This window comes from Synchiropus splendidus, chromosome 6 (assembly GCF_027744825.2).
Source record: "Synchiropus splendidus isolate RoL2022-P1 chromosome 6, RoL_Sspl_1.0, whole genome shotgun sequence".
NCBI lineage: Eukaryota > Metazoa > Chordata > Actinopteri > Syngnathiformes > Callionymidae > Synchiropus > Synchiropus splendidus.
This window is the reverse complement of record NC_071339.1, coordinates 11,637,219-11,657,944: the sequence shown is the minus strand read 5'-3', so window position 1 is coordinate 11,657,944 and position 20,726 is coordinate 11,637,219. Positions and strand designations below refer to the sequence as shown.

General features: G+C 42.6%; 1 protein-coding gene across 4 annotated transcripts in view; it reads left to right on the top strand.

Annotated features, from left to right (window-relative positions):
- The window catches only part of iqsec1b (IQ motif and Sec7 domain ArfGEF 1b), a 126,641-nt gene that overhangs the window by 12,477 nt on the left and 93,438 nt on the right, over positions 1-20,726 (top strand). For 3 of the 4 annotated variants that reach the window (XM_053867013.1, XM_053867012.1, XM_053867019.1), the window contains exon 2: positions 16,664-16,771. The exons of the other annotated variant lie outside the window; for it this stretch is intronic. In XM_053867013.1, coding sequence (XP_053722988.1) covers positions 16,664-16,771 — 108 coding nt within the window. The remainder of the gene's footprint in view (positions 1-16,663; positions 16,772-20,726) is intronic. 4 annotated transcript variants of the gene reach the window in all.

Here is a 20,726-nt window from a genome sequence, read left to right as displayed (position 1 = left end):
CATTCCGGTAATGATCATTAGATTTGGCTTTGAGATTCCTGTGCTCCGCTATTTGCCTGCAGGCTGCATGTGTTCAGTAGCTGGTGAGAGAGAGTGACAGCAGCAGATATAGTGTGAACCAGCCGCCCCCTGCCTGCGGTTGATAATGTGCCTCATTATGTGTGCCATGTCATCAGAGGTTTGCTGGGTAAAGCTTCATGCTGGGACTGTCTGTGTGCATGGAATACCTGCTAATAACACTGGGGCGTGGCATCGCCGGCCCACTGGCCGCGCTCAAACACTGCTGATGTGCCAGACCATGGACGTATGGTGGCAGCACAAACGTTTCAGGAGGCTTGCATCACTGCCAATTCATGGTGGATCGAAAGAAAAATGTTGAGGCTTTGTGTCTCTGTTTTCACTGTTGGCTGTCGGGGGGAGATTGATGACACATGACAAATGCATCAATTTGTAGTGCAAAACACCAAATCTGTAGACCTTAAAAAATGTATTTCTTTAAACTAAATGCAGTTTTCAACACACACTTTCTCAAAGCACATCTCTTGTGGAAACAACAGGCAATTTTGGCTTCAACTGTCTATTTCAGTCCTTCCAGCATTACACACTTTTTTTTTTTGGTTGAGGCCAAAAATGACTGATTTTGCAGCAGTTTTTTTTTGTTAATCACAGTAAAAGTTGAGATCATTTATGGTTCTGGAACAACATGGCGGGGGGACCTTTGCCAGTGAGCTTGTAACAAACTAGTGTCAGTTTTTAATCTAAAGCTCTAGGAATATTTGTGGGCAAATGGGAGCGTTTGGCGTTGCACATGACTTCCTCTCTACAAAGAGGGAGGGAATATAATGCCACACATGCCCCTTAGAGGGGTGGTAATTGGTGCCGTCGGCAGGAAAGTCACAGCAATGACAACATTGCCGACTACTGGTGGAACTGAATAAGGAATGAGTGATTGAATATTACACGAAGTCGTGTTTTCTTTTGAAAGGTGACAGCAGAGGTGGCTTCACAGCGACACATTTTTCCCATCTCTCTTGTCTTTAATTAAATAAATCTGACCCGCAACATTGGAGCTCTGTGCTCTGGAGCGTTTCAACATTTCATTTGAAAGGCAGTTGCCAAGGAACTGAAACTGCCAAGCTCAACTCCCGAGGGGTCCCTTGTCTCCTCAGTAGCCAAAGCCATGTTCAGAGACGAGTAATTGCCAATGAACATAATTAAGACTGGTAAACATCTTGTTCAAATCTTGACGCCGCCTCACACTCTGGTGAACGTCCAGGCTCAGATGCTGTGGACTCACCCCAGTTGCTTGGTGTTGCTTTCATAAATCACTACAAAAAGGATGGGATGCGACGGGGTCACCTCCGCCTCCACTGGGGCCTCAGATCTTTTACCAACTTCTGAGACACAGACTAATACCAACTAGGCTTTGTCTGTTCATGTGTCAGTCAGCCAACAAGCTACCTGGTAGCTTTCCAGTATACATATTTTAATCCCTATAGTTGATGCAGACGGGATATGAGCATTGAGCTTTCACAGGAACTAGTGTGAGGTTGCAGTGCTGTGAGGCTTATAGCTTTTTTCTCTCCACTCGGTGTTTCCAAATGGACAAACAGAATGTTTCAGGATGTGCGTTCAATGTAAGCGCAGTGATGTGAAGTTTTTCCACATTTATGTTTGAGTTTTTGAAATTGACAAAGAACAAAATAAATAAATGATTGTGTATTGGCAGTCAGAGGGAGTTAGATGGTTTGAACAGATGGGTTTTCAGTTTAGATTTGAAAGTATGTAGGATTTGAGGATGTTGAGCGAGAGACAGTTCTGAAGCTAGGGATCAGCTCCCAGGAGTGTGGGGCGCGGTACAGTATTATGAGTTGGATTGAGCCGTGGTTTCTGAATGAAATTAAATATTTCTGAGATAGTGTTGTCTATGTATTGAAGAATGAACATTGTGGAGTGTCTTAAGGACAGAGTCGCGCTTTCCATCACCGACGTGAGCCTTGACTGTCTAATGGGGTGGTAATGCCTCTTTAAACAAAAAAAAAAATCACGTTTTTTTTTTATCTTCTTGTGAGAACTGATGATGAAAACAGCCTGGGTGACGGAAGTTGAAGACAAATCCTCACATCGACTTCAGCTGATCTCTGGTTGGTCATGTGTTTGTCTGAGTCTGAGGAACACACTGCATCAGGCTACACACACAACTTCTCCATTGTGTGGAAGGTTATCAGACATTATTAGGCTGTGATTAGTTTTTTTTTTTTTTACTTCTGCTGTGAAGCTGAAGCTCGCGCAGCTGCACATCCACAGCTAGCGTCGGCTACATGCAGGCTAAAGAGGTCAAGGCTGAACGCATCATGTGAGTCATGCTGTTTAAGATCACCACTTGAGCATGCACATTGAATATTTGAACTTGTTCACATGGACCATTGAAGAACACAGTTTTAAAGAACTAGAGCTCACTGCTTTACAGGATTGACAGGGTTAATGCAGGTTCCAGGTCAAGAACTGGCAGTTTGGCTGCTGATGTGTCTTTGTTTTTGGGACATTCACTGACAGTTTTGCAGTTCTCCTTTCCTCTCCAAGATGCTTAAAAAAATAAATTAATAAATACATTAAAAAAAAAAAAAATTCAAGTTTTTTTGCTTCGGATTTCGAACGAAAATCCAGAACTCGAACGCCCCGGAAAAAAGCTGGCAAAAACATAACGTGCACGGACCGATCAGCTGACCCACGACCTCTGTATGCAGACGTGTCCCGTTAGCTACATTTACTGACTGTTTTTTCTTCATACTGAGGTGTAAAACCTTTCCTGTCTCCGCACTGGACCGTGGTAGAGTGTCACAGGGGAGGTGCTCGCTCTCCACACCTCCGAGGCTGGAACGCTCACTCCAGGGTTTGATGTCCTGTTGTGGGCTGGAGCTGGGACAGGGATGAGGCGAGTCTCGGACAGAGCGTTACTTGGTTTTTGACTTTGTCACAGCCAAACTGCACAGAAGCGCACATTCAGAGCTGGACACGCACCGGGCACCTCTTCACTTCTGGAGAGACGTCACTCACTCGGCAACCCCTCCCACATGCAGCGGCCACACACATAGACGAACAGCGCACCTGCAGCAGACACTCTACATTCACTCCTACAAAAGCCTGTTTTAAGGCTTGGAACGTATTATTTCTTTTTCCATTCATTGTAATGGGAAAAATTGATTCAGATTTCCAACAATTCACTTCTCGAACGGCTGTCTGGAACGGATTGTGGTCGAGAACCGAGGTACCACTGTACCTCATTCACCCATCACTCTGAAAAATCACATCACTTCCTGGCAGTGACACTCATTGAATCTGATTTTAGCGACTCAATAAATGGGTGTTAACATGGACATCTGTGAAAGCATCCAACATACGTTGATACATAGCTCATAGCAGGGTGCATCATACCATGTTACCATACAGGTCATGATGCAGTACAGACCACAAGAGTGTAGTATTAGTTGTAGTAGTAGATTTATTAATATTGGCACCTTATGCATTGTAAATGTTGGATGAAGAATGTTAGACAGGTAGCAGGCAGCAGGAGAGGGAGACACGAATTGAGGGTCATGGCCCTGGTGTAGACAGACATGAGGTGGAAGGTGCCTGTGTGCAATGTTATTTTTCCTCATCTGTTTTTGGCGTTTGCTTTTTTCAGTTCTGCCTGCATTTGGCGAAACCCGGCAGTCTAAGCGCCGTCTGTCCTTGCATATTTGCAGCTCCTGTTTCGTCTGTGTGCGATGAAGAAATCCAGTAATTATCCATCCAAGTTCAACATGAGAGGCATCCAGAAGCATCAGAGAAACGATCCCTTCCAACCACTGATCAGTTACCAGGGCAACTGTCTTATTAGAAAACGTCTTTCTCATGGCTAAGTCCACCAGCGGTATGTGTACCACTGTGCAGTTGTCTTGTCCATTTAACTGAGAAGCGTCTGCAAAGAGTAGATGTCTGGCCTGGTGACATGATTCAGCCTGAAGAAAGGGCCGCTGCTGGTGAAAGTGAAGCACGGGCAGATGAAGTCTGCACGCAGCCAACGGAAAAATGATCGACCCAGGAGGAATTCAATTTCAAAGATCCAATTGATCGGAACCTCCCGGTGAGCTTTTGCTCTGCTTCTATAGATGCAGGCTAATTAGCTAATGGTAAACGCTGAGTTGTACAGATATCGACTGGGCTTCAACGTGAGTTGAAAGGAGCGCTGATGGCCCAGATACCAGTGTCATATTCAAAGCACAATGCGGTGAGTGAAAGCAGTCCGAGTGAAGTGAAGAGCAAAATCTTGCATGTGCCTAATGGCCTCTAAATATTCCTTCAGATGCTTCCCTTCTCAGATGGAAATCTCTTTTGGGAGTCATTGATGTGCAGCGGAGGAAAGGAGGGAAATAATAAATCGGTCTGACTGCAATCCTCACAATCTTCTTCAGCACATTCAGTTGTACACTGACAGGGTAGCGGCGGCTCCTTGGGGTCTCTTTTCTGGTCTAATTGCTTCACAGAAACATTTATTAATAATTCATGCAAGGACAAAAACACTGAGCATGAAGAATGGACAAAGCTGTCTCATTACTGTACCGACGCAACGCTGTGCGCTGCATTTGTCACGGTCTTGTCTTTAAATAAACACTACACAAGTGAGTTGCATGAGGGGGACATGTGACTCTGTAGTTTATATTATTGACAAAGTATCACAGGAAACCGACTCTGGATTGAAATTCAAACAATATGACTCCGGGAAATAGCTTTAAATGTATGATGTAGTTCTTGAATTAATATGAGACGCACTAAGGAATCATTAGAACAAGCCAACGACACTAAAGTCTCATTAAAGCCTAGTTGAGTTTAGCTGGAGCTCATATATCTGATTTAAGTAGGTGCGAAAAGTGCGGCTTACATTAGATCATTATCTAGTTTTATGTCGTTTTCATTCCAGATACTATAAGTCTAGTAACTCTGGAGGATATTGTATTGATGTATTGCTGTCAATACCTTGGCGTTTATGTCCGTGAATGTCACCTGGTCTGGCTGTGACTCTTTCACACCAAACACACACACACACACACACACACACACTGAACTTAAATTTTCCAAGCATCAACTTGATGTGCTGTATCTACTAAAACAGCATATGCCCTGTGTGTTCGGAGAAGTGCACACTCCTCTTCACCTGCGGAATTGGGCCGTCAGACACTGGGATTCTTGCCGAATTGAGGCATGTTAGTGTCATTTAATCCACTTCATCAGCCTTTAAACGCTGATAAGCTGCAATGAATGCCCAATGTATTACCATTAGCTCCTCATCTGTTCTTGCTCCATAGTTGTCAGTACTCACTGTTGGATGAGGTATCATGAAACAGTGCTGCAGGGTTGATGAGACAGTGTCCTAATTTTCAGAAGCCACTAGATGGCGCTCTCAGATTATAAATGGCGTGAGCTTTCATTGAATTAGTTGTTCAAGTCCAAACATGAAACAGCAGACAGCGCCATCTGGTGGCCTTTGAAAATCAGGACACTGTGTCATGAAACCTCAGCTACCCATCACTAGTTGACAGTATGTGCATGTTTACTTCTGAGGAACCATCCGAGCAGGCTTCAACTACCTGTATCTTTAGTCTGTAAAGTGAGTGGTCTAGGTATCTTGGGGAAAATGGAATACTAACACTGAATATACGTGCATGGGACAGTCATTCTTTGTCACCAATTCATCTTTCATCACAAAACATCGGCGGCACTTCCTGATCTAATAAATGACCTATTTGTCTGAGTGAAGGTTCCCATGCAGCCATCATCCCGGGGCTTCATCGGTGATTGATTCAGATTATCCGTCCTCCATGTTAATCCCTGTGTACTCTGATGGCGCTTCCCTCTCCTTCCAACTGTATTTCTTTCATGTGGTTCTGCCTGTGGTCAGAGCATTAATGAGCAAAAGTATCTGTGCATTATTTCGCCACATTAAGCCCTCTCCTGGGGGCTGGAAGGCATTAGTGTTCACACCTCAGATCAGGGCCACAATATGCTGCTGAGATTCTGCCGCTGGCTGCTGGTCTAGCAATGAATATTTAAATGGGCGGTGATATCCTACAATATCATGCTACGGGGTTTCATCTTACCATGTGTTTGCAGTGCATAAACACATGAAAAGTAATATGAGGTATGATTTGAGATAGAGCTGCTGAAGTCCAGTCTCATACTGATACACGTTCATGTAATGGAACACGTCGCTTTCTCACCCAGCCTGTTTAGTCAGTGAGTGTGTCGCCCTGAGCCCCCACCGAAAAAGCGAGAGCTTATATGCAGAACTGAGTGAGTAGGTGTCATTATCTCAATGTTATTTTGTCTATTTTCTTACCATTGTTGAAATGATAAGGCACCTTTTAGCAAACAAAAATAGATTACATTGCTAGAAAGTGTCTTATAATGTTTGCTGGTCCCATGATGCTGTGCTTCAGGGCTCCTTGTCTACTACACTGACAGGGTTTCTGCTAGGACCTGTTGAAATCATGGCGGCTCAGGAAGGTGGCAATGTGAAAAGCTTGACTTGGTTTTCACAGAAGTGAGCAAAAGTCTGTTTTTTTTTTTTTTGGGAGGGGGTTCATGAACCAGGATCCTCTGTGTCAGTTACCGGGGCAATGTATGCCGTGAACCAAAACCTACTTGTGAGCAGCATGTGTGGGTGTGAATTCCAGAAAACAGTGTTTGACATCCTCTGATGTTTGATGTCACATGATACATGCAGAGGGGGCGGGGTGAAGAAGAGCCAACCAATAGGAAAAAGACTAAATAGTCTGCAGTAGTCTGAACAGCATTTGAACTCTTTTTAAATTGAAGTTAAATGTTGCATGTCAGTGGAAACCCATGATGGACCATAAATGACATAAATATAGATAAATGTATAAATGCCTAAACATATACCTATATGTACAAATCAATAAATAATTGTGAAAATAGATGTAAAAATATCGAAGTAAATAAATAAATGATGATCTGATTTTTTTTTAACAAGGGTGCTATTTCTCTCTCTCTCTCTCTCTATATATATATATATATATATATATACATATATATATATAGATAGATAGATAGATAGATAGACACATAATTACTAATATAGACTATTAATAATAATAATAATAATAATAATAATAATAATAATAATATATAGAATATAGTATTGTCGGAGAGTACGCTATTCTCCGACAAATAATAAAATGGAATGTCATTTATTTATTATTTTATTTTGACATTTAAAATGTAAATCAATAAGTATATATGTAGACAGAAACATCATTCTATGAACACTGTTTGATGAGAACCACATCACACTTGCTTGTAATTCAATCATGCTTCACTTTCTGTCACGTTTTTATATTTCATCCTCAGTTGCTGACAGGTCCTTTTTGCGTCTGTAGGGGGCGCTTAGTCACTCAAAAAAAATAAACTTTTTTTCTCTCTATCTGACACTAATATTCACGTGGGCATCACTCCATTTCCTAACTTTTTTAATACGCTCACTTTCTGCCCGAACTATGACATAGAATCGATATTGTTTCCATCCCTGCTGAGGAAGAAATAGCAGTAGCGACTGTGTTGCCATGGTGAACCATGTCATCTGTGTTCCATTGATGAGAGCATTTTGACGTCTTCGAGCACAAGCTGTTTGTGGATCAACTTTGACTCTACTCAGTTGTTCAGATCAGAGTTGGGCAACCAGCACGTCCGCGTCCTATGAGAAATGGGCCTGTGGGCACTACGGGGTGAAAAACAAAACCCAAATAAAACAAAGTGCTTCCTGTCCAGGGCAGGGTGGATGACTCTGGAGGGATCTTGCTGCCGGGGCTGAGATTTGCTCGCACGCTAAACAGCTTTCCAATGTGTTTATGAACACACATTTGAGTCTGTTCACACCAATAACCAAAACAAAAACACCCACGTCTTCTGCATGGATGAATCAACCGGACTGCTGGCTGCAGTTGAATAAAGTGACTCTGGGAAATGACTGGTGACAACTGAATGACTTTATTCTCAATTTGACAGTTATTGTTCTCCACCAGCACCTGCGACTCCACAAACACTCTCCCAACCGAGTGGTTCAGCATATTTTTTTTATTCCATTAGGACTTTCTAATGATGTTTAATTCAGCACATGGTCCTGCTCAGATGAATTACCAGCACTGTCACAATAATGAGAGCAGATGCCACAGGCGAGTGCGCTGCTGTCGATCCAGCGTTCGTTGTGAAACAGCAGGCAGCGCTGCAATGAGCTTGTGACATTTACTGTAATGTGGACTGCTGTGTGAAGGGAAACTGCTGCTCTGTTGTCCTTAGTTTTTATTTTAAAGACCACATTTTGGTCTTGCATTCCTTCAGTAATAAGAGTCAGAATGGTTCTTTATTGATAGCTATTCACCAAGGAGGAAAAACATTTATGGTCCTTCACGCAAGAATTTATCCCATATACTGTTGGGAGCATATATTGCATCTCTCTTGTGCCAAGTACGTGTAGGAGCGACGGTAGCCTTCACGTTTCAAAAAGCCATGTTGTACATGGCTATCTACGCAGATAGCAGTGAGTGTGAAAAAACGCAAGGCATCATTGGCTCACAGGTGAGCTACGATGTGCTCGCTTGGCGTTTGCTTCGCTAGCTCTTCGCTAGCTCTCTGTGCTGTTCGTGTGTTGAAGTTGGTCTGTTAAACTTTGTCCATGTTGCAAATGTCCAGCATTATTAACGTGTTCCCACAAGTGAGTCTTAAGCGGAGAAGAGTGAAGAACTCCGAGTCTGGTAGTCACAAAGACGCACCTGGATAGCTGCCGTGAGAACCCCGGGTATTTGAATAAACAAGATCTGAATCAAAGCATGTAGTTTCAGTAGAAAAGACAGTTCGCTTGCTAAGGATTTTTTTTTTACAGCTTTTATTTACGTCAGTTCATGATGGTGTGCTTCACCGGAGACACATACAGGGGTTGGACAAAATAATGGAAACACCTTAAAGCTTTTGTAACTTTAAGGTGTTTTCATTATTTTGTCCAACTCCTGTAATCATTTTTGGCTATTTAAAAAAAAAGAAAATCAGTCAATTTCTACTTGTATCGGCAAGTACTCATATGTCAGGACTCATACTCAGTCAGCAGACAGTAGTATTGGGACATCCCTAAAAATAATGGTTAGTTGCCCCCAAATCACAGTCTAAATCGAATCAGCACCCATATATTAGGATTGAATCGGCACCAAATCTACGACATCGTTCTTTCCGTTATGCATGAATAGCTATCGGGGTCGATAAAAACACCCTTAAAGAGAGCTTTGAAAATATTCAGAAGCATTTGCTGCGGCTGCTTGAAATGAGATGTCCTCCAATTTCCCAGTTCACTGCATGATCTGCCATAAGACTGGCTGTTTAAGACATGATGAGATCACTGCAAACATCCAGGTCCCTTGCAGGGACATCAGAAATGATTCACTAGGCTGAGGTGGATCCATCTTGAGTGATGATCATTGACATCACTCATATTCTGGCAGTTGTTTTTATAGTCCTGCGACACTGATTCTTTCGTGTCTATTTAATGGTTCAACAATAGCAGCTGTCATGAAGACAGAGCGTGTCCATGTGTCAACTGGTTTAGGTGGCTGCTGTGTGTGCTGGGGTTGATGGCTGATTGAATTTCCTCCTCCGAAAATGGTCACATGCTCAGGTCAGAGAAATCAATACAAACCCACTTGACATTAGAAGGAAGATTCCCTGTGCATCATTTCAGAGAGTCGGCCAGAGACATGTAGCTAGATAAACCTACAACAGGGCTTGATTATAGCATTTCTCTGTGTTTGCTGCAGGTCTTGAGTGGAAACTGGGTTTTAATTCACCTGGAAATAGAAGGCGTTCATGTGTATGAACTTAAATATTAAAATTCCTAATTGAAGTTTGGAGAGTGCCTTACTTGCAGGAGAGAACCAGACATGAACCCAAAATTTCACTCGCTGCTAGTTATTCTCTGTCCATTTGCTGTAATGGTACGTTACCATGGTAACACATGCCATCTCTCTCCCCTCTCTGTTTATCCTGGATGGTCTTCCTCACAGTTGCCTTCCAGCCAGCAGACATTTTCCCACCGCCTGATCGTGTTTTTAAACATGTGATGCAAATGTCAGTAGGTCTGCTTTTGTTGGACGACTTTGCTGCTGATGGTCAGAAGGTGGCGCCCAGCTCTGCATGTCACAGTACAAAGTTAATAAATAAAAAAAGCCAAAATAATATGTTTAGAGGAGCAAGATTATATTGACAATAAGTTGTTTCATTCTTCATTGTATTATATTGGTGACGTGTTTCCACCTCACTGCGCAGAACTCTTTGCCGTTGACTTTCTGTAGTTGCCATGGCTCTTGTCCGAGCATGTGCCCTGTTACACACATATAAGTACTGGAATTAACTGGGCAGTGAATGAGTCTACAAGTGTGACTTTCCAAAGTTCCAGGTCCTTAATAACTCATAGAGCACTTCCCAACTCTGTGCCAAACGTAGTAGTTGAGAGTTGGTTCTGGTCCTGACAGTTCACTCTCAGGTGTCCAATTCTTGGTTTGTGGGGCTCGGTCAGAGCCCTCATGAACTTTGTTCCAAGGCAGAGCAGGAATTAAATCTAAACAGACTCCTCGTGACTCTAGAAGACCCATGGTGTATTAAAGTGACAACGGCAGTTATAACTGATGAAATTACTTCACTTTATTGAACCCTGCAGACGGAAGAAAGTCACTCAGCTCTCCGAATAAGAAGCATAATCTTGTTTCAGTGTCGTGGCGTGCTGGTATCTCACTGCCAGAGCATTTTGAGATGATTGAATTTGGGCTCTGTGTGGGTGTCCGGAGGTCATGTAGTGAAAGCTACACTTGTCAGGCTCATATCATTTAATTGGCTGGACTTCCGCTGCACTCTGTCTTACAGCTGCATCGTTGATGTTGCCGACGAGGATTCCATTTCCTGTTTTCACACTCAGAAAGACTCTGGCGATACTGCCGTACTGGCCAAAGTCAGCCGACGTGGTCAGACCTGTAAAGAGCCTCGATGTCATGTTGAGTGTGGGGGTGCCTTCCACGCATGATGGATGCTGCGGCGCCTTGGAGCCGTTCGAGGCTCTTGCTCTGAGGTGCATCAAATAAGCATTTGCGGTTTGTTGGTCTGTGATGTAGCGTTTGCAGGGAAGCATGTTAAACGGCTTTAGTACAAGGAATTTAATACGACTGTTAATGGGGCTGGAGAGCTCAGAAAATGAACGGTACACCACCGTGGTCAAGTCAGTTGGACATTTGCTCCAACTTTGGTGGTGTTGCCCTGTGGCTGCAGGTAGATGCTCCCCCAACTGATGCATCAAGATCAGTGAGCTCTATCCAGGGACGCCGCGGAGGACGACACCTCCAACACTGGAGTGAGTGTCCATCCAATATCGAACATCCAACTAACTTGACTGCGGTACGAGGGCTGCTGGTTAGTCAGCAACAGCTAGCCAGCGCAGCCCATACGTGCAGGACAGTCGGAAACCTGAGCAAAGTGTCGGAAATGTCATTTGAGGACCTGCCTCTCTCAGTGGTGGAAGGCAGCTGATGTCGCTCATGTAGCTCTGTTAGAGCTCCACCAGACTGTGGCCTCTCACTTCGCATGAAATGTTTTTCAATTTTCATTGAGACACTATCGATTACAAACTGTGAATTACTGCCCCCAACTGGGCAGACAAAGTGGGCTACAGTCATGGGAGCGGTGAGGGAGGAGGAGTGTAGTGGCACGGTAAATTCCATTCTGACATTCCATTCTTTGTCTCTGCATGCAGGTTTCAGCTGCCAACTGTGTCTGTCACTAACGTTACAGCTCTTGCCCAGAGCACGTGACGAAAAGGTCAACATCCAGTGATGGCTACAAATATGAATATAAACCGGGGTTTATCATGGCTCTAACACCGTCTCGACCTCCAATAAGAGCTCACGCTGGAACCTTGCTGTTTACGGCTCACCATTGATTTTACTTTGACAAAAGACAGGTTAATCTTCGCACCGGCCTCCCACTGACAGCGTATGATTTCCTCTGGGCATCTCATCTTGTTTTCAATCACCTCTTGCTTCCGTCGCTCCCCTCACCGTCCACTCTCTTCAGCGACCTCAGTGAGCTGATTGTGTTGACTTGGATCATTTCTGACAACATCACAGCACTTCAGGCTTATGAATCTTCTTTGTAAAGTGGATTTGGACAGTTGCAATTGCATGGACTAACTCATATTTAATGTGCACAGACTGAGATTGAAAATGAGGATGTCTGTGAAGTCACCAGTTTAAGCCAGTGATGGGCAGATGAGGTATCGTGAAACAGTACTGCAGGGTTGATGAAACGGTGTCCAAATTTTCAGAGGCCACTAGATGGCGCCCTTGGTTTAAAAACTTATGTGAAGTTTCATTGAATTAGTTGTTGACTTGGACAGTGCCATCTGGTGGCCTGTGAAAATCAGGACACTGCTTCATGAAACCTCATCTGCCCTTTAATGCTGTGTCATGGAACTTCATCTAACCATCACCAGTTTGAGCACTACAAATTATGTGGCTCTTAACAAAAACAACTTTGATTTAGAAGTCAGGTGTTTGATAATTTTTCTCATTTAAATCATGAGTTTGTTTTTACTGGTATTCGACTTAAAACTAAAATCTCTTTTTTTGTCTTTGACAGACATGAAATCTTGAAATGATGTAAACAACTGTTAAAATGTGATGCTTAACACCTCTGCTTCTGTCTCACCAGAATAAATCTCATGTCCAGATTCAGTAACAACCTCGGGTTGCTTCATTCAAGTGTTTATCATTGCTCCTATTTCAAACATGTTGAGATGCAGCCTACAGCACTACTCTGCTTCACCCATTTTTCTGCTGTTAGAAGATACAATCTGCGCAAAGCCAGATATTTTCTGCTATTTTCTCGTTAAATTTAATGAATTATACTGACTTTGGCTGTCAAAAGTTACATTTTTGGTAATTTCACCTTGAAAAACATTTTTTTTGCCCTTTTTACAGCACCTACATCTCATTTCTAGTTATATCAAGCAGAATTCAAGAGAAACTATCTCGCTGCATGGACAGATACTTTCACTTACTCAAATAGACAATGAGTCAGAATGTGTGTTTTTATCTTGTTTTTGCATGTCCATTATCCGCGGTGAGTGTCTCGAGTTTCATTGTGTTACATGCTGTATGATCCTCATCAGACTAGGAAGACTTTCCTCTCTTCCTTTATCTTTCTCTCCTTTTCTCCTATTCAGCACTGAATTACAGGGATTACAGCAACTGAATGGATTTTAATAAGACCAGGTGAAAAATAAATATTTATTAATGGCATCAAAAAGAGAGAACATTTTTTTTTAAACAGGGGAAGCAAGTCAGAAAACAAGCACAACGTGGGACATTAAAGATGACTGATCATTTTCAAACGGCTGTCATGTGCTGACAGAGCCAAAAACAGTGTCTGCACATTTTGGAATCACTTCACACATTTTCAAATCCTTTTTGTAAGATCTCACCTCGTCCCTTTATGCACGGTGTCTTTCTGTTTCCCTGTGATGTCCTGCGCTGCAGTGCTCAGACCGGACGGGTGAGAAACCTCCCACTCCACCAGGGTTTGCTTCACCTTCCTTGGCTAAAAGCTCCTACATGGGTTGATAGATTGCTCCCATTAGTCGTAGATTGATCTCCGGGAGACAAAAAGTTGACACATATCTGCTGATGGACGGATGAGGAAAGACAGGAGTCCTATTAGCCGGATGAGACGGGTTATGAAAGACAACCTGGCGATAATGAAGGAGTCTGTCAAACGTATTAGGGTTGGCTGGTTGCTCCCCCAGCTGGTCCAAGCAATTTACCATTTCTTTTTCTCATCACAGCGAGTGTGACATGTTCTGCCAGGGCCCTCTCATCACAAGTGTACTCAGCTGCGCAGTGACCCAATCGCTGGTTCCTGATCCTCAGTGTTCTATAGGCTTCTTTTTCCGTTGGAACTGAACTGGAAATTGAGTAAGATCAAAAATAAAACGGAGAGCAGTCAATGTGTGTGGGGTTGGGGGTGTTAGAGGGTTAAAATGTCAGTCAAAGTAGTATATTAGAATTGGGTGTAAGTTTGGTACAGAGTCCTGGTTAAGGTTGGCTATGTGTTTTGAAAGGTTTGGTTTAGAGTGAGAGGCTGGGAAAGGTTAAGACAATGAGAGGTTGCTGCAAAGTCAAGATATAAATTTTCCTTCTTAAATTTAGTGCCTGTGCTTATATTCCAGTGCGCTCTATTGTCTGTAATTTACAGTACCAGTGGTCAACACTTAAAGAAGGAGTCGACGCAGTCCTGCCGTCTTTTCAAGTCAAAGGCTGAAGTCCAAGTCAAGACACTAGTCACGTTACGTTAAAGGCCAATTGGCAATTCCTTTGAGATTTTGTCAAGTCCAATCTAAAATCCCCAAATGAATGACTCAAGTCTGACTCGAGTCCTAGTCATGTGACTTGAGTCTCATGGTTTGATATCAGTTGATATTTCTATGACGCAGAATTTGTTATCAACAGAGATGAACAGAATATATTTCACCCTCAAGTTCCCATTTTCTAATCTTCACATATAGATTCAAGTGAAACCAACATCCACAACAATCTATTAATCTGCCAGTGCCAGATCTGACTGATGTTATGCAGTAAAACCAAATAATGAACGTGGATGCTCCAGATAAATGGGCTCACAACAAGTCCGTGGTAAAAAGTGAATCCATCTAAAATATAGATTTAAGTCAAGGGCTAATTTTGTTTACATTGCCACTGCCTCTGCTGACCTAAGTGCATTATGCTAACGTCAAGGAGACACATGTCATTTACAAGAATTAAATAGTAATAACAGAATGTTGAAACAAGAAAGAAAAAGTGAAAAACAAGGGCTCATTGCAAAGGGCTGCGTGCGTGACAAGTGCACATGTAGCATCAATTAATGCCTGTCAGCAGCTGGTGGGCTGCGTTCTGGACACAAGCAAGCCGGGTCCATATGAATGGTGTTGCAATACAATTGTAATATTGATGTGGAGTTAGACCAGGATATGAACTCATCGTCATCCTATTGATCTATTTTTGGGTTACCAACATGGCGAAGACGACAAAAGAAACTTGCTCTGAACAAAAAGCAATAATGGATATGCTCAAGACCTTTTCTATGAGATTTGCCACTAGTCACTAGTGTTAGTCGGTGGGACTAGGGCGGGTGAGCAGGGTACGGGGGTGTACGCGGAGGGATATAAAACGATGGCGCTGAACGCAGCGGTAGCACCTTCAGGCGTGGAATCAGATGTATGGGACCCCTTCGGTTTTAAAAAGAAGACGGAAGGAAAAGTAGTGGTAGTAGTTTTGAACAGCAAAAGACTGATCAAGTGTAGATTATTTATGGTATTTATTATTGATGAAACTTCAGATGATGTCTGATGTAGTCCATGACCAACTATTGCTTGGGGTTACTGTATCTACAGTAGTATCTCTCCGCCTTTTTGTCACTGCTGCAGAGGCATCCTGCACTACCATCTGTTCCTCAAGGTTTCTTTGCGTTGTCATATTTCCTCTGTGACAGAGAATCAGGGGGCTGAAAACATTTGTCATGCGTCTTCAGGTTGTGGCAATGACGGAATGACAATGTTTCAAAGTGATTGTTGTGCAGTCCTAAATTCACATAGTAATGAAACAAAAGCAATGAATTGTCAAGTCATTGCATGCCAGTGCAAGTTAAGTCCTGAATAGAAAGTCAGAGTCAAGTCAAGCCTTTTATCAGTGTTTGTCAAGCAAGTCACAAGTCACTTGATCTGGCAACTAAAGTCTGACTTGAGTGAAGTTGCTCAACCCCAGTCCTCCATCTCTTCGACGTTCCGCCAAACACAATGGAAAGATCAGCTCATGTCTCGCTGAGGAGCTGCTGCTTGTTTTCTTTGGTGCCGTGGAGCACGCCATTGTTGCACTGTGCATCGCAGAACAGATTGTGACTGTGATCAGGCGTTTTACCGAGATAAAAATACAGTTGGGCATGACAGAACGAGATTGATTCAGAACAAGAATACACTGCACCTTAGTTCAACCACTGATGTTTCCAATTTGACTCAGAAACTCAAGCAGTTATTCAATAACAAAACAAAGCTCTTAGTGGTGTCGGTGTCTGTTGTGCTCATCTACGAAGAAAAATGCATTGAGCGTCAAAAGCAATCCATGGAAGTAAGACTGAAACGTCAAGGTTCATGGATTTATCATTGTTTATTTACGGGATGGATATTTATATGCACTTTGGACATACAGGCGAAAAAAGCGCTTTAATGCCAATAAAAGATTTGAGAAGTTCATGATTCAAGTTCAGAACATTGCCCAGTTTGTTTCATGAGTCAGTCCATGCTGGAAATAAAGGGAGAAAAGCTTCAGATTGCAAAGCCGGATGCCACAGCCCCAGGGTGGGAATATTTTGGCTTTAAAAACCTGCGAGATGAGCACAACAACGTGGACGAGATATGAAAAAGTTCAAAATAATGATTGTTTTTTTTTGAGATAAAACATGAGACTGTTTTCCTCAAATGTGTGTGTTGTTTTAATAGCTTCAACCTGCCTCTCTTCTTCTGTTACAGACGACACATCTCTCTGCCTGTAGAAATCTCAGAGATCCCTCTTAACTTATACGCCCCTCCATGTAGAAGAGCCTACCCCTATCGCAAATGGAAGTCTGCATCTTTCGGGTAAATTGCTGGGTTTATTTCTAGCCATCATCATTCCATCACTCCGCCACCATCAGCCATAATTACGCCGGTGCAACTGTTGTTGCTGTAGCTGTGGTGTGTGCCTCTGGTTTGATGTGTTTTGGTGCCGTTCTCCACTTCCACTTCCTGCTGTGCACGAGCTGGTAGGTGGTCCTCTTGCATGCTGAATCCAGTTGGTTAGAAAATGAAGTGTATCAATTACAAGGAAATGTGAAGTTGTTCCACAGCGCTACGTACAGATGTCTACCCTCATCACAGCGGAGGAGTTCTGGCCAGCAAGTACCTTCTGTGACCTTTTGTAAGGTGGACTGGCTCAATTATAGTTGACATTTATTGCTTTAAAGCTGTACGTATTTTACATACGTACATCGTCAATTAACCACCTTTTATTAATAACGAAAAAATAATTCAAAGTCATCTGTCAAGAAATGAACGTCACTAATGCTACAGTACGTTCAGTTTACACCGGAACTGGGAAATACCCGGCTCCATCCCCAAGATGACATCACACAATGTTGGATTTTGCTGTCGGAAGGTGGGCGAATTCTTGCCACCCCGGGTTTGCAATCCAAGATGGCTTCCCTAAGCGTAAACAGGAAGTAGAATTTTAGAATAAATGAAACACACCAGTGGACTCCAACACATTCTATAAGGCTGTATACGTCTTCATCATGCGGGTTTTCTTGTTGTAAATGGAACAGATATTTATCAACAAGTTGCTTACGTTCGGATAACGCACACTTGAAAATAGCTTTTGTGAACGCTGCCATCTTCTTTTCTGACCTCTATAACTGGAACTTGAATTGGCTGTAATGTTTTTCTCAGCTCAGCTTTCCAACTTCCAAGGCCACTGGAATGCAGCATATGCCTGGAAAACCACATCCAGTGGGGAAGTATTTTACCAATCACAGGCCTGCTCAGTGAGGAGCGTGGTTTAGAGGCCTTTCTGTATTCCAAGCCACATTCCCGTCACTTAACGTACGTTGGACACAACATCTTATTCGACAAAGCTGCCAATGAAAAGGAAAAATCTCGGCCTCAGAACTAGTAGGATACTGCCCCTCGTGGCTGAGAACCATCGGGGACATTTGTGTTTTTTTTTTCAAAGTTACTCACTTAATAGTGGTGACTGATATGAAATGTAAAATAATCCTGATCCCCCAAACCTTTTGCCTTATAGCCATTGTTCCTGCTCGGTGAGCCAAACGTCACTGATAATCACGAAAAGCCTAATCTTAATTCTCTGCATCAAACCTACATTAATGTTCTTTTTTTTAATGAACAGTACTACAGCAACACTTTATTTGGTACAAGCTAAAACACCTTAGATCCTGAGGATCCTTATGTTACTAACACCGGACAAAGTGGTCATGTTGGACGGACTCCCGGAGTGGGAGAGGGCTTCGCTGTGTTTGTGCTGTGTGCTTTGTGCGTGTCTTTGTTTGTTTCTTTAATGTCTTCAGTGTGAGTCTTTGTTGTCATTAGGTGCTGTGACACATTGAATTTCCCCACTGTGGGACTAATAAAGCACATCTCATCTTGTACTCAATAGTTCTTAGTAATGCTGAGGAGCAGGGTTCACGTGGGGGCCTCCAGAAGTTACTAAAATGTCTGCCATATTTGTGAGAAAGTCAAGGTGTTTTGAAGGCCAAATGCTTGCTGTGAAAGTTCTTCTAATGAGTAGTAAAAATGGCTTTTGTCTTCTGAGGCCTTGAAACGCGACGCAAACAACAGATACAAAAAGCCTCGGAGCTCTAAATGGGGAAACTTCAAGTGCGCTTAAGAGCATGATATCTGTTTCCTGCATCGCCTGAGCATCTGATGATGTCCTTGTGAGATGAGCATTAAGTGGGTTAATGTTCAAGAAAAGCTCTTTTAAGCGTTTAGATATGAAGAGATAAGGGCAACGCGAGTACGACATGTTTCTGTAGTTGAAGCGCAGCAACAGGAAGTGTGTCAGCCTTTGAGATGCTTAAAGATGATGACTGAATAGGTTTGGTGGGGTGCAGAGCAGAACACACCTCAGGTGCTGCGGAAAATCACGTGTAAAACAGGGTCGTGGTTTTGAAAGGATGGGACACATTCAAGGTATGCAATGGATCATCATTATAATAATCATTGGGAAGTTATTGATCATTAAATACATCATGTTGGACCTGCAATGCAAAGGTTCTCTCGCTTTGAGAAGACACCTATCTTATGATTCCATCTGATGCTTGTTCCGTATTGAAGAGCATCCTACGCTCACCAATCCAGGACTGGCTTGTTCATCAATATATATTTATTCTATGTAATTAATGACTTATTTCTCTCTGTTACATCTGCAAGTTATTTGCTAGAGGAAGCGCCAAGAACAGGGGAGTGAAATGAGTTCCACAGTGGGAGCAAGTCAATCAAGAGGACACTTTCTCACCGATCAGGTGTCTGAAAAAAAAAACCTCAATGGTTAAAATGTTTGTGCTGATAAATTCCATGTTCTCTCCAGTAGTCAGACTAAGATGTTTACATGCATTTTAAAAGTCTCACTTATTTAACGAAATAATTCAGTTTTCTTAACCGTCACGTGAGCACAGTGAAGTCATGGTTTGAATTAATGTACGTTTCTTCTAACTTCAGGTGGCTGACTTAACAACACCTGGACCTCCGAAAAAATAACTGAAGAAAAAAAATTGGATTGTACTCATGAGTTACGGTGGATCGACTCCCAGTGATGGCACTTTCGCTACAAACGTCCTGCAGCACAAAGGCATGCTTTCTGGTCCGCAACATCGTCTCACACAAGCACAATTCAACTTCAAAATGAAATTGACAGAACACAACAATGTCTTCTTCGTTGTTTGGGAGAATATATCGAGAGACATTTCCAAGTGCTTATTAACCCAGAGGTGGACGCTACTACGAATCTGACTTGACATCTATTTGGGTAATTGACTTATTTTATTCTCATGGATTTCTTTCGGTAGAGTAAAATGTGTGCAAGTCGCAAGTCCTCTGCTGAAATACATAAAAACCTGTTCAGTTCAAAATATGCTCTTATACAGATCCTCACCACGTTTACTAGACCCAACTAAGGGACAGGCAAGTTTCATTGCCGGACCCATTTGTAAAGTTCAGTTTCACTTAGAAGAAGGTCAAGCGTGAAGAAAGGAATGGCGGTAAAAACCGACTGCTTAAAGAAGCCCAATCCGTGAGGACAACCTGGCTGTGTCCTATACTGACCTGGATAAAATATTATAACAATATTTATCAGGTTGAGCTGGCACATTGCTGATTTGCTCATGTATTTCAAACAGCTACAAGTGAAGCGGCAACAGTAGTGCAGAACATCTTCAAAGTGGATGATTAAATATAAGAAGTACATGTAGGGGAGTAGGGCCTGTAGAGTTGCTCCTCGCGAGGACAGTGTTGCAGAATATGATTGTATTCTGCAGAAATAAACCAAATTGATGTTGATAAACCTGACTTGAGGATCTCACTGAAATTAATCACCTGACTTAGAGATATGCTGGAAAACCTTCACACATGGCTCTCTGAGGTGGAAAATGACTGTTTGAAACATGTGATGGTGATAGTTAACCTGGTCAAGACTTGCGTTGTGAAACTGGATGCAATAAATGAGTATTCAAGGGTTCTTCTTCAAGGAAATCTTATCTGAAGTTGGACTTTTGGTCTTCATTTGAAACTTTGAACTGTGACAAGGGAGGAGTGAACATGTATGGATGGGAAAAAGGCGCTCTTTGTCTTCCATTGTACCTCACATTCTGTGTGCTACTCTGTGAAGACCCAGTGCTGCCTTAAATAAAACTCTGTTTGGAGACTAGTCAGATTCAACGTCCGTCATAAAAAATTTCCGGAACATCTCTAACACTGTTTTTTTAAAGCTACGCGTAAGCTTTGTGGAAACGTGCAGCAATGCAGAGGAAATGAAGGCAGA